At 50.5% G+C, this 14,025-nt stretch overlaps 1 protein-coding gene across 1 annotated transcript in view; it reads right to left on the bottom strand.

The window, feature by feature from the left end:
- Window positions 1–14,025, bottom strand: part of SUN1 (Sad1 and UNC84 domain containing 1) — a 54,944-nt gene that overhangs the window by 27,017 nt on the left and 13,902 nt on the right. Inside the window, exons 2-6 of the mRNA XM_059414253.1 lie at window positions 11,024–11,120; window positions 3,880–4,068; window positions 2,369–2,553; window positions 1,307–1,333; window positions 998–1,195 (exon numbers count right to left, since the gene is read on the bottom strand). Of these exons, the coding sequence (XP_059270236.1) occupies window positions 998–1,195; window positions 1,307–1,333; window positions 2,369–2,553; window positions 3,880–4,068; window positions 11,024–11,100 (676 nt within the window). The 5' untranslated portion in view covers window positions 11,101–11,120. The remainder of the gene's footprint in view (window positions 1–997; window positions 1,196–1,306; window positions 1,334–2,368; window positions 2,554–3,879; window positions 4,069–11,023; window positions 11,121–14,025) is intronic.

Here is a 14,025-nt window from a genome sequence, read left to right as displayed (position 1 = left end):
GGGGGCTGAAGACAAGGCAACCAGGGCTCCCTGGCTTTTCCATGATCACAAGACAGGGAGTCATGGACAGGCGTGAGTGCCCAAGCCAGCAGGTATGTCTTGGCCGAGCAACAGAACCTGGACAGGGATCTGCTGCTATGCTCTCCCCGGGGACCCAGGCAAAGAGGAGAGGCAGCGAGCACCCAGCCCAGGGGGACGGCCTGCAGGCCAGCCTACAAAAGCTGTGGCAGCCCAATGGATCCGGAGCCACTTCCGAGGGCCTCTCTGTTCAAGCAAGTGCAGCCAGGCCTTGAAGCCTACCGCGGCTAGTGAACAGGCCACAGGCACACAGGCCACAGGCCCATGACGACTCCCCACGATAACACCATACACTCCTGAGGAACCCTGAGCTCACGGACTCTTATGTAACCACAGAGACCACATGCTCCTCATGTCATGGGCATGAACCGCGACCAAGATGTTCTCCCACTCACGGGAGCATCCATGACCCTGTGGGAAAACAAAGTGGCCACACACTGCCACCAGGATTCCCTGAAGGAGAGTCTGCCTCTGCTCACCTGAAGCTCAAATTCACAGAATTTCAGACACTCCAGGCACAAAACTATGAACAAAAAAATTTAAATTCAAAGAGGATAGATAAATAGGAACAAAGTTCATTTTTGGTATATTTTTAAAATTTTTATCAGACAGGGACACCTGGGTGGCTCAGTCAGTTGAGTGGCTGCCTTCGGCTCAGGTCCTGCGATGGTGTCCCACATTGGGCTCCTTGCTTGACAGGGAGCCTGCTTCTCTCTCTCCCTCTGCCTGCCACCCTGCCTGCTTGTGCACTCTCTCTCTCTCTCTCAAATGAAATAAAATCTTAAAAAAAAAAATTTCTATCAGACTAATTTTGAGTTCAAGCAATGACGGGAAACAGTAAAGATGTCAAGAGCCCTATAAAACCAAGTTTATAAAAAAAAAAAAGTAGAAATGTTTGGACATGAAATCTTTTTCTAACCTTTCAAAGAGACAGACTCCTGTTTCTGACTCATGTTCCTTGAGTACAACCTCGGTGACGCCCCATGGGGGGCCGAGTGCACAGTGAGAGTGTCCCTGCGCTCGGACAGCAGGAGGCAGTCATTGCACGTGTAGCCGTTGCTTCTGGTGCCTTCTGCTGCCAGGTCCCCGTTTCCCTGAGTGGCAGCTTTATTTCCACCTAAAGTTCACAACAAAGTAGAGGAAACCAGTGTTATCACCATCTGGAGACACCTAAAAAAGAAACTTCCATCTTGAAAAGTGGGTAGAAAAAAAGGACTAAAATAGTTACCTTTAAGATCTCCATCGTCGTCAAGACCTAAAACACACACACACACGTTTGCTTATGACCCCCAATTATCACAACAAAGCCCAAATACACCAAAAGTTAAAGGTACAATGATTAATAATCAGCATGTTGGCAACAGTCAAGACTTATTTCCTGAAACGCCTGCAACTAATGGAAACTCCTTGAGATATATATAGGCACCATCTTCTGATTCAAGATAAAAGCACATCTCCAGAAAGATCGCCTCCACACACCTCCACACATACACACGCCTGTGCTCACATGCAGCTACATACATCGGCAAGCACACGCACATCTAGCTGCACACACACACTTGCACAGGCACACACCTGCACTTCCACCTGCCCCCCTGCTGCACAAGTACACACACCTGTGCTCACAAAAAACTCACCTGCACAGGCACTCACACACACCTGTGTTCACAGGCACCTGCACACAGCCCCACCTGTGTTCACACACACCTACACACAGACACTTGCACATGCCTAGGAACCACCCTGGCTAGCCGAACCAAACGGAGCAAGCAGCAATCCCAAGGTTGCCCCAAATGAGCACACAAACTTCTGGGAGCTGATCTGCATCTTCTGGTCTTCTCAAGGGGGCCGACCAAAACATGGAGAGGACCAAGCAAGCAGGTGCATATCCTGTGGCTGCCACCCAACCCACGGCAAGGACAGGGTCACAGCCGCTGCCTCAGATAAGAAGGTTCACGAGCCACACTGCTTCCTAGAGTTAATTCATCCATGTGGGGTGCTTCCTAATGACAAAAATACTGTCTGCCTTGCTGCTGAGAGCTATCTGGAACCTGACGTTCACAGGTGAATTTTTTTTTTTTAACAACCGTGCTCCCCCATCTTATGGAAACAGCACGCCCAGATTATGTCCTGACCACTTCTGGTTCACATCACCAGGGAGTGTGCGCGAGCACAGCCAGCAGAAGCAGCCAGGGTTTATAAGACACTGCCTACATTCTGCACTTGAGTCTGGAGGAAAGTTTGGGCCTTCCCGCTGTTTCTCCCACCCTGTAAGGGGCAGATGACTCACCCCAGAAGTGGTCCACTTTGGTCTGTTCACGGATCAGAGACTCATCCAGCACGGGAGGCCGCAGGCAGGCCGCCCCTGACAGCGTGCTAGCAACACTCTGGCCTGCGGCACAGGACACAGCCTTCCTCGAGCTATGGTTTATACTAAGAGCTGGCTTGCTTGCACTCCTGCGCTGTTTTACTGTTCTAAGAAGAAAAGAATAAAAGGAACAAGTTTATAGACTTCTTTCCTATGGTAAATACAAAAGAATTCTATTTTACCAATACAAAATCTCTAAAAACAAATAGAGTGTTTTTAAGGCCATTTTCTTCTGTCTTCTCTGCTGTAATGAAATACCCATTGATCTAACACAGGAAACCTGAAGCTGGGGTCAGAGCGGCTTCTAAAATTGTACACACAAGACAGTTTTCAGATTATTTTAGGCCTCACGACCCAAAAGTAGTTAAAATTTAAAATAATCTAATAAAAAGAAGTTAAAATAAAAATTATGATTTATAAATTTAACTCCTCCCCTTTCCAGAACAAGCGTGTTCACACAGATACCCGCTTAATTTCTCACTCACTGGTAAAGATGGAGCGGCACTAAGGACAGCAAGGAAAGGCTGCGACCTCATGTTGTGTACCCGTATTCAGCACAGACAACAAAACCGCTGAAGACAAACTTCATTAATGTCAGCACCAGGCTGGATAAGACGACTCTGTCCTGGAGGGAGTGAGCCAGGACACAGCCACGTGCTCTTAACCTGAGTATGCAGTGCCCGGATACCGCCTAGGGCCTTGCCCCAGGGCAGACAACAGACTCACTAGGGCACACACAGGGAGTCACTGGCGCTCTCCAACACACGTCCTGAGTCTGAGGAGGTGCAGTCCCGTTCTCCTGTGCTCTGCGTAACCCACAGTGAGTGTGCGGCACACGCGGCCTTGGCTGCCAGTGCCCGGCCCGGCTGCAAGCTGGCCTTCCACCACTGTCTTCACAGGGACTGCCCCAGTCTGAGCGTAAGATGACCATTCAGATGGGAAACTCATCATTCTTACATGAGCAACAGAACATTATCTTGAAATGGCAGGAAGACTTCGCACACTGCGTCTTCCTGGGTATGCACGTGTGACGGGCACACGGAGAGCTCAGAAATCAAGTGAACGCAATCACGATCAGAAGTGAACAGCTAAACCTCATGGATGCGTCTGTTAGGTCACACAGATTTCAATCAACAGACCAAGTGTTAACGATGCAGAGCTCAGCGCCACTCAACCATCTGGTAAGGCAAGGCCCCATAGATGACGCCGGAGGCCAGCTGTCGGTGCAAAGAGCCCGTGAGCTAGCAACCTTAGCCTGCACAAGACCAGACAAGCCACACTGTCCCGAAGAAGGGCTACGACTTCAGGCATGTGTGTGCATGTGCACACACACAGCCTTAGACACAAGAGTGTGATTTCATGGACCTGAAAGCTTGCTCACTTGGCTTGCACGGCGTTCAAGCATGTCAGGGGACACGGGAAGCAGCACTCACCTGGCAACGCGGTCCTTCAGGGACACAGCGCTGTTGGTGCAGGAATGAGCATCCCCAGCCTGGCGATCCTCCACAGCACACGTGGTGGTGACCAGCCGCAGACTACGGCGGGACATTCTTGGAGAATCAAACACGGGGTCCAGTCTGTGCTCAGCCTCGAAAGCCAGGGCATCAGAAGAGTAGCTTGAACTGGAAGGAAAAACACGGTCAGAGACGAAGAATGCAGACAGCCACTTCTGAAACATCCTCCTCACCAAAGAGTGAACACAACGGGTACTGATCTGCTCACCACAGACACACTCTGGCCACAGCATCTATGGGATCGAGGCTCCAAGTACCCAAATATCTCAGTCTAGAGCTAACCCTAACCTGTGTGAGGATGTGCTCACGAGAACCTCCACCTGGAACTACGTCAACATCCTTAAAGAGTCAGAATGCATTTACTAGCAGACTCTATGCCTGCCAGAGCAGTTAAGGACCTGGTGACCACAGGACCACTAACCCCACAGGGAGAAAAGCAGCAGAATGCTGTGCCGTACGCAACTAACTCACCAGGAAGCCAGACACAAGCTGGTCACAAAGTCACTTCAATACCCCTGTACATAATCATCTCCAACTAAAAGATGCATACTTTTGTGCTGTTAGAAAGTTCTTCCAAATTGAGATGCCTTAATTAAGCATCTATCCTGTGCCTCCCCTGGGAAGGGAAGTGTACTTCCTGATCTGCCCAGACCATCCCGCTGACGACTGCAAGGTTCCCACCAGTGAGCACCCCACACTTACAGCTGGAGATGAGCCATGCTCGGCAGGCATGGTGCCGTGAGCAGAGGAGCATGGGCGGAGGGTTTCCTGGCCAAAGAGGGCAGCAAAGCGGGCAAGAGACAAACTTGGAGGCTGAGGAGGGGCTGCCTACCCCGCTGGAGGGGGGGCCCCTGTCCTGCAGGTCTGTTTACCCACAGGGAGGCATCCAGGAAGCAGAAGGACAACAGCCCCGCTCAGGAGAGCAGGCTGGGCTGAGCATCTAGAAACCATCAGAAACCATGAGGCTCTCAAGCAAAGGAAGCAAGCTAAGGACAAGTTTGCCTTATGTTTTACATTATATCAAAGTAAAAAAAAAAAAAAAAAAATTTTCAGAATCACGTTCACCATAAATATATTAGATCTGATACTGAAAACTTTTCAAGCAAACCAGCAGTAAGTAAACACCAGCTGCTCCCACCTGCCACGTGCACTAAGGGGTCTCAAACAGCCTCAGTAAGCACCCCTTCCTCACTCTCACCAGAGACTGGGGCAGGGGCTCAGACATACCACACTCACCCACGCTGAGCACACGGCAAGGACGGAAGCAGAACTCGAGTACAATCTAAAGTATGGGTTATACTCTTCTTCCAAAAATATTTTATACAAGTACAATCTTAGTTTAAGAAAATTCTCTTCTTTCCAGTCAGAATTTACTGTGTAACTCTGGACCAGTCCCCTCCCCCAGCACACTCTTCCTCTTCATCTAAGGACAGCCATTTATGAAAAACCTGAACGTCAGAAGACAATGATATCCAAGTCCATCCACCTCTGTCCAAGCCCCAAAACAGATGTGACTCTGGCCACTCTAGACAAACACGGAACTCGGTAGGTGAGTGAGCTGACAGGATGCAGCCCAGCTCACGGGCTCTGAAGGCCCCAGCCTGCGACACTGCGGCTGTCTGACGGGGGCCCAGGATTCCAACACAGAACCTGGAATGCCTTGGCCATCAAAAGAGTGTTCTAAACCCTGTCAGTGTGATTAGAAGGGCCTAGAAGAAGCAAATACAGGAGTGTTACAACAGCAGACAACTGGGAACTGTCCACCAGCAGGGGAACAGTTAAATGAACCAGGCTACATCTGCCTAAATTCTGTAACATGATCATGAGAGATCTGTACATACTGTTAAACAGAAAAGGAAAAGACGCTAGTATCATTCTATTTATGTTACAACAAACTATAAAACAGAAGCACACGGGACATTTACTCAGTGGATCGCGTGCCACGCTGATCTCCAGGTCGTGAGTTCAAGCCCCACGCTGGGCCTAGAGCCTTCTTAAAACAAAAAACAAAAAAAGAGAGGGACCCCCTGGGTGGCTCAGTCAGCTGGACAACTGCCTCTGACTCAGGTCGTGTCTGGTCCAGGGATCCAGTCCTGCCTCGCACTCCTTGCTCGGCGGGGAATCTGCCTCTCCCTCTCCCTCTGCTCCTCCCCCAACTCATGAATGCACATACACTTTCTCTCCCAAATAAATAAAAATCTTAAAAAAAAAAAAATGGTCTATCCCCTTAAAAAAACCAGAAGCCCACATTCGTATACACACACAGGTAAGGGAAAGGCACAGAAGAGAGCAGGAAGGCGCCTTCAAACTGCTCACAGTGGTTACCTCTGGAGCAGAAAGCAGATGGGGCCTCAGGCCCTTTCAGTCTGAGGTGGGCACACTGAATTCCAAAGCAGGAGGGCTCGGAGGGAGGGAGGGAAGGAGGGAACAGCCAGCCATTCCAGGTTCTGAGTCTGGACACACCTGTGGGGCCCCTTTCCCCGGAGACAGAGCTAACACAGGCCACTTGGTCTGGGTCTCCATGCTTACATGGTGCCTTCTGGATGCACGCCAGGGCTGCGGTCCCAGGGCCACACCAGCCAGGAGTGCCCTTCTACCCTAGGCTGGGATCCCAACCATTATTCCTACAAGGTTCTTGCAGGCAGATGGGCCCAGAGCTGGGCAGAAAGGTGCAAACATCTGCAGGAGATGTGAGCCACCAGGCACCCAGACCAGCCAGCCCCTCAGCCAGCGTCATGTCACAGTCCATTATTATAACTAGTATATACGACGAGTACAGAGACCCCGGAGATAATGACACACCTAATCCCTCAGAGCAGAGTGGAGTTTGGGTCCCTTATCAATGAAATGTTCTTTTAGAAATGTCAGTTATTTAGATGCACTTCTAATTAAAAGACTAGAGAACAATGTACCACAGACTGAAGCCACGAGCTGTAAAGGCCGGCCAGTGCCGCGCGGCTGGTGGTGCCAACCCCCTCCAGAGCTGCAACATCATCACAGAGCAGCTCGGCCGCTGGGCAGGGGGACAGCGCAGAGCAAGTCCCATATAGGAATCTGCCCCAACCCCCATGGGTCCCAGTTCTTCTCTATGTGAGCCCTGCGGCCGCCCCTGAGCCAACCATCCATCACCCGCCCTTTGGGATCTTTTGCTACAAGGGTCCTTCAGCCTCACTTGGGTTCTGCCTGGGGATTATTGCCACAGCCCACTGGCCTCTTGGTCCCAGCAGTGGGGACCCCGGGACCAACCCAGCTGTGCCGCTATACCAGACAGCTGCCAACCCCTGGAAACCACAGCAGTGCGCTCCTGCCTCACCCCACCTCTACTGTAGGGTGCAGAAGGGCTTGCCCCTCCTCCTCTCCAGGAAATCAGGCCCCTCTCAGGCAAGCGTATGGAATGACTCCCATTCCTGTGGCCCTGTCCTCTTCCTTCCCCGCAACAGCAGACGCACCATTCCAACGGCCATCTGTGTGCTCAGGGCAAGCTTTCTCTGTTTGGTGCCTCTTCCCTCCACTGCAACCTCTGTGTGGCCCCCAACCATCAGCATGTAGACACCCTCCCATCTGTGCCCATGGTGCCAGAAAAAACAAACGTCAACAGGGCCGGCCCTTTCTCCTTCTCTAACCAGCCACACTGGCTAAAACGTTGTCTACACTCACTCGACGTGTTTCATTCCAACTCCTGCCCCCGCTGCTGTGTTCAGGTTGTGTCTGCGCAAACTCCCATGGAGCTGCATTCCCAGGTATAGCCCTGTCCTCGGGACCCTCCTCGACACACTCTGGCCTCATGGCATCTGTGGCAGAGACCATGGTAGCACAGGGTGGTAGTCAGACCACTGCCTCCAGTGTGGGCTGCCACCTGAGCGGGGTCTCCTTGTCTCTGCAGGGGCCGGGGGGCGGGCCTCTGAGAACCTCGGCCTCCTGCTCAAGTCAGTGTCCCCACAGCTGCATCCCCATCGTGTGTGGAGCTGGGGGCTCCTCAGGGACACCAAACCAGATGCCAGGCCTCCCCTGCTAGGAAGGAAGGGTGTCGTCCTGCCAACGCACACACAAGCCCCGCACTGATCGAACCTCTGTGTCTAACCACCAGCTCACAGGAACACCCAGAGGAGAACTTCAGAGGCAAACACTTAGGGAAAATGCAAAATCATGCTGATTTAAAACAAAGATGAAGATCTGAGAAACTGAGCAGTGACTCTCCGGTGTGTTACAGAGGTACCAGGGGTTGTTTTAAATTATTAGGAGCTGGGGCGCCTGGGGGGCTCAGTCAGTGAAGCGTCTGCCTTCAGCTCAGGTCATGGTCTCAGGGTCCTGAGATTAAGCCCCACATGGGGCTCTCTGCTATCTGGGGAGCCTGCTTCTCCCTCTGCCCCTCCACTTGCTTGTGTTCCCTCTCTCTGTCAAATAAATAAAATCTTTCTTTTTTTAAGGTTATTTATTTGAAAGGGAGAGAGATCACAAGTAGGCAGAGAGGCAGGCAGAGAGAGAGGGGAGGAAGCAGGCTCCCTGCTGAGCAGAGAGCCTGATGCGGGGCTCGATCCCAGGACCCTGGGACCATGACCTGAGCCTAAGGCAGAGACTTTAACCCACTGAGCCACCCAGGTGCCCCCAAATAAGTAAAATCTCTTAAAAAATAAATAAAAATTTAAAAACTACTAGGAGCTTTTGGTGTGATATTAGTATTCTGGCTAACTTTTTCAAGTATCATCTTTTAGAGATGTGCTTTGCAACACCCCACTGGAGAGGGAGGGAGGAGCCTAGTGCCAGAAGCATGGAAACTGGGGGGAAGAAAGAAGGGCTTATTCCTGCCCCCCAGACTTTTACACTAATGGCAATCTCCATGGTAGAAAAATATTTTAATTAAGTAACTGGAACGCCCAGGATGCTGGCGGATCCTCCATGCGCACAACGGAGACCACAATGAAGACATGCTGGACAGCTGTCGGCCAGGGATGCAGAGTCCCCAGCACTGAGGGGAAGGACCCACCAAGGCGGCCAGGTGGCTGGGGACTGTGGGGACCCCCAGTTTCCAGCAGAACTGGGTGATGGGGAGGTTTCAAAGGGAATACAGAGGTGCAAGTGGAAAGACAAGAGGCGAAAGTCATGCGTGTGAGCCTCAGCCTTGTGCTCCGCCCCCCCCAACCGGCTGCCCCCTCACCATTTGACCCCCTCACCCCAGCAACCGGGGCACAGCCCTACACGCCACACCAATGCCCAGATCAGAGACTGCCACCCATCCTCTTGCCTACAACCCCGCCCCCACCCCCAGTCCTACCAAGTCTCCTGCTGAGGGCTCTGCTCTCCCCACCCTCCCTTCCCCCATCTGCACCCTGGGGCCCACACAGGGACCTGCCCCTCCCACAGCCCCCGGCTCTGAACACCCTTGCTCTGCCCAGCACTCCCCAGTGACCTGGTCTCTGAGCAGCTCCCGTCCCCTAACCCGCTACCCACCTTGCCGGCCTTGGCACCCTTCTGAGCCCAAGCCTAGTCATACCACTCCTGGCTTCAAACCTCTCCCTGGGTCCCACTGCCCTCAGACACAGTCCAAGCTCACAGCCCAGCACAGGAACCACACCTCCGCTTACTTCTCCTCTGCTTCCATGGCCCCCACCCACATGTCTACCTGAAGGGGGGTGGTGGGAGGGATGGTGGTAGTGCTGAAACTCACAGGGCCATGTCCCCAAGGGGAGACCTACACACGTGCATTTCTAAAAACCTGTATTTAAAACAGGTTCTAAAGACTAAAAATAAGTTGCCAGGAGTAATTATTTTTACACTCTACAATACAGAGTAAGGAATAGTTTTACTTGAGTCAGCCCACTCCCTTTGTTCTAAAATATTTCAGGACTCTTGACAAAAACAGTCAAAGGTGACATAATCTAAAACTGTGAACTAAACACTTCAATTATCAAATATGAAGTTTGACTAACACAGTTAAAAAGTACCTTTGCTAGAGACGCCTGGGTGGCTCAGTGGATTAAGCCGCTGCCTTCAGCTCAGGTCATGATCTCAGTGTCCTGGGATCGAGCCCTGCATCGGGCTCTTTGCTCAGCGGGAGCCTGCTTCTCTCTCTCTCTCTCTCTCTCAATCTGCCTGACTCTCCGCCTACTTGTGATCTCTCTCTCTCTGTTAAATAAATAAATAAAAATCTTTAAAAAAAAAAAAAAAGTACCTTTGCTAAAATACCTTCCAGTTATCTTACAGTTTCTACTCTAGTTTTATCCTTTAGAAGATTAGCCACTGGAAAACTTCACAAAGGCATTTTCCTCGTGTGCCTTGGAGGCCCCGCCCAATGCTGTGCTGCCTGGCACTAGGCCAAGCTGCACAGGGCTTCAGCCTCGTTTCCGTGACCCCTCCCACCCTGTGAACTAGCCAGGCCTCCCAGACCTCAGTATCAGGTTAGGAACAGCACAGAATGCGGAGCTGCAGGAACTCCTGAGACCTGGGGCTTCATTTTTTAAATAGATTTTATTTATTTATTTATTTGTCAGAGAGAAAGAGAGAGAGCACACAAGCAGGCAGAGACAGAGAGAGAAGCAGGCTCCCTGCCGAGCAAGGACCCTGATGCGGGACCTGACCCCAGGACCCTGGGATCATGACCTGAGCCAAGGCAGCGGCTTAACCCACTGAGCCACCCAGGCGTCCCGACAATTCTGTTCTGATACCTCCTCCTCTCAAAGGCAAATCACTTTCCAGGTTATTTCTGTTAATTTCAAATATCCCGCCATTAATACCAGTCGCAAAACCCTACCCATAACCACAAAGACTTACCCGGGAGACCACAGCCACTTGGGTGGGGTCTACAACAGGACATGGGCAATGACTCACCCTGAGTCACCAGAACGTTTAGTTTTCAAAACAACCTCACCATCTCCATGGTGGTTTAGCAGTCTCCTAAAGCCGCAGTACCATAGGAACTTAGCAGTTATTTTCCCTTTCAAAAGACAGCATTTGGCTGCAAGTGGCAAGAAGCTCCCGTGGAGGGGATGGCCCTCCCTGGCTTTTATGAGCGGACAGGTGACAGGTGACAGAGGACGAGGACGAGGACGGATGCAAGCGCGCTCACCTGAGGGCATAGGTGTAGCCAGTGTTCTCGGGCACGCACTGAGGAGGGGTGTACATGTGAAGCCGAGAAAAATCCATGGTCACGGCCTCAAGTCATACTGCAGAAGTGGGGAAAAAGCAATGCAGGGTGTTAACAGGGTAGAAACACACAGACAAGTCTGTCTGTTGCAGCCAACCCAGGGCACACACTTGGGGACCCAAACATCACCACCACAGTTTGAGTGAGACACACTAACAGTCGTTGCTTTTATTGGTTAAGCAAAGGAGACAAAATTTTCTCATAGTTAGAAGTCCTTCTGTTTAGTTCCCTAGAATGACAAATCCCTAGACTACTCACTCATAATTATGACAATTGGGGCACTTTCCAAAAACCAGGGAGTGATTCAGACCTTTTTTAAAATATCTTTTTAAATTCCTAAAGGCATCAAAATGTTCTCATTCTCCAGCACTAAGTTTTCATTGTTTTTTGTTTTTTTTAAGATTTTATTTATTTATTTGACAGAGAGAGATCACAAGTAGGCAGAGAGGCAGGCAGAGAGAGAGGAGGAAGCAGGCTCCCTGCTGAGCGGACAGCCTGATGCCAGGCTCAATCCCAAGACCCTGAGATCATGACCTGAGCCGAAGGCAGAGGCTTAACCCTCTGAGCCACCCAGGCACCCTAGTTTTCATTGTTATTAAATAAAATAGAACGGCCTCCTAATCCACGGTCAAGCACTCATTCTAGATGCTGTTTGCCCATGCACCGCCGAACAAGAAGACTGCAGGCTGAATGACACATGAGCTGAAGGCATGGCTTACACTTTTATTTTTCCCCCAAAGAACACTGATTATCTTTTAATTAAAAAGGTTTGGGGCGCTGCTTGGGTGGCTCAGTCCAATCGATCTCAGGGTTTTGAGCTCAAGCCACATTTGGCATAAAGACTACTTAAAATTTAATCTTAAAAAAAAAATTTTTTTTTTAGGTCACCTGGGTGGCCCAGTTGGTTAACCGTCTGACTCTTCATTTTGGCTCAGGTTGTGAGATTGAGCCCCTAAGTCAGGCTCCCTCCTCAGAGTGAGGAGTCTGCCTGGGATTCCATTCTCCCTCTCCCCGACCCACCCCCAAAGTGCACATGCACTCTCTCTAAAAATAAATAAATTATTTTAAAAAGGGAAAGAAAGGTTTGGGGGCGCCTGGTGGCTCAGTCATGAAGCCTCTGCCTTCAGCTCAGGTCATGATCCCAGGATCCTGCGACTGAGCTTGCATCGGGCTCTCTGGTAGGCGGGGAGCTTGCTTCTTGCTTTCCCACTCCCCCTGCCTGTGTTCCCTCTCTCACTCTGTTTCTTTCAAATAAATAAATAAAATCTTAAATAAATAAATAAACAAACAAAAAATGGTTTGCTGTGCCCAGGAGGCTCAGTCAATTAAGTGTCCAACTCTTTATACCAGCTCAGGTCTTGATCTCACATAAGTTTCAGCCCTATGTTGGGTTCCACGCTGGGTGTGGAGCCTACTTAAAAAAAAAAAAATTTTTTTTTTTTTTTTAAGATTTTATTTATTTGTGAGAGAGAGAGCGAGCACAGGCAGACAGAGTGGAAGGCAGAGTCAGAGGGAGAAGCAGGCTCCCTGCGGAGCAAGGAGCCCGATATGGGACTCGATCCCAGGACGCTGGGATCATGACCTGAGCCGAAGGCAGCTGCTTAACCAACTGAGCCACCCAGGCGTCCCCCAAAAAAATTTTTTTTTTAATTAAAAAAAAAAAGTTTTGTTTTCAGATTGTCATCTAAATTTCTTTGGAATGACTCAAACTTTCCTCTGGCTAAAAATATTCTCTCTCACACAGTCTCTCACGCGCACACACACATACACGCACACACACCAAATTAAAAATAAGCAGGGGCATCTGGGTGGCTCAGTCCATTAAGCTTCTGCCTTTGGCTCAGGTCATGATCCCAGGGTCCTGGGATAGAGTTCCACATCGGACTCCCTGTTCAGTGGGGAGTCTGCTTCTCCCTCTTTCCCTCCTCCTCACTCGTGCTTTCTCTCTCTCAAATAAATAAAATCTCTTTAAAAAAAAAATTTAAAAACACACGGTAGTGAAATGGTTCATAACCTATTACTGAAAAATCTACGGAATAAAAATTAAAAATAAAAACCAGCATGGGGGCGCCTGGGTGGCTCAGTGGGTTGGGCCGCTGCCTTCGGCTCAGGTCATGATCTCAGGGTCCTGGGATTGAGTCCCGCATCGGGCTCTCTGCTCAGCGGGGAGCCTGCTTTCTCCTCTCTCTCTGCCTGCCTCTTTGCCTATTTGTGATCTCTCTCTGTCAAATAAATAAATAAAATCTTAAAAAAAAAAAAAACCAGCATGGACAAAAAATATTTATGTGTAAATGACTATTTTCTCGGAACTAAACCAAAAGTACTCTGATTCACACCATTTTCTTTGAAACAGTCCAAAACAATTTTTTTTAAGTGGGCTCCACGCCCAGTGCAAACCCCAACACAGGGCTTACACTGACAAGTCTGAGATCAAGACCGGAGGGGAGATGCCTGGTCGGTCAGATGCATAACTGAGCCACCTGGGGGCTCCACGGATGTTCTTTATGGAGTTAAACACAGAAATATTAACTACTAATTTCAACAAACACCACAAAACTCCTCATTTCCACTCCTCATTATTCTCAGAGACCCAGCCACTTGCCCGTGAAACATCCTTTAACATGCGCTCCTCAGCCTTCCGTGGCACTGGAGTGCACACGCCAACGTCTCCGCACCGATCAACGCACTATGGCATTACCCGTGTGCTTGCCCACCTGCTCTCCTGCCTAATCTCCCCCAGGGCCTACTCTAGCCAACGCTCAAGTCCAGACGCAGGGGCAGCAGGACAGCAGAACCAAGCGCATTCCTGCCACGTTCCCTCCCAGCAAGGCTCCCGGCACGCCTGGCTCCCTGGCACCTGGCCTCGAGGACTGACAGCACACACACACACACCCCCCCCCCCCCCCCCCCCCCCCCCCCCCCCC

The sequence above is a fragment of the Mustela nigripes genome, chromosome 11 (assembly GCF_022355385.1).
Source record: "Mustela nigripes isolate SB6536 chromosome 11, MUSNIG.SB6536, whole genome shotgun sequence".
Lineage (NCBI taxonomy): Eukaryota > Metazoa > Chordata > Mammalia > Carnivora > Mustelidae > Mustela > Mustela nigripes.
This window is presented reverse-complemented; position numbering and strand designations above follow the sequence as displayed.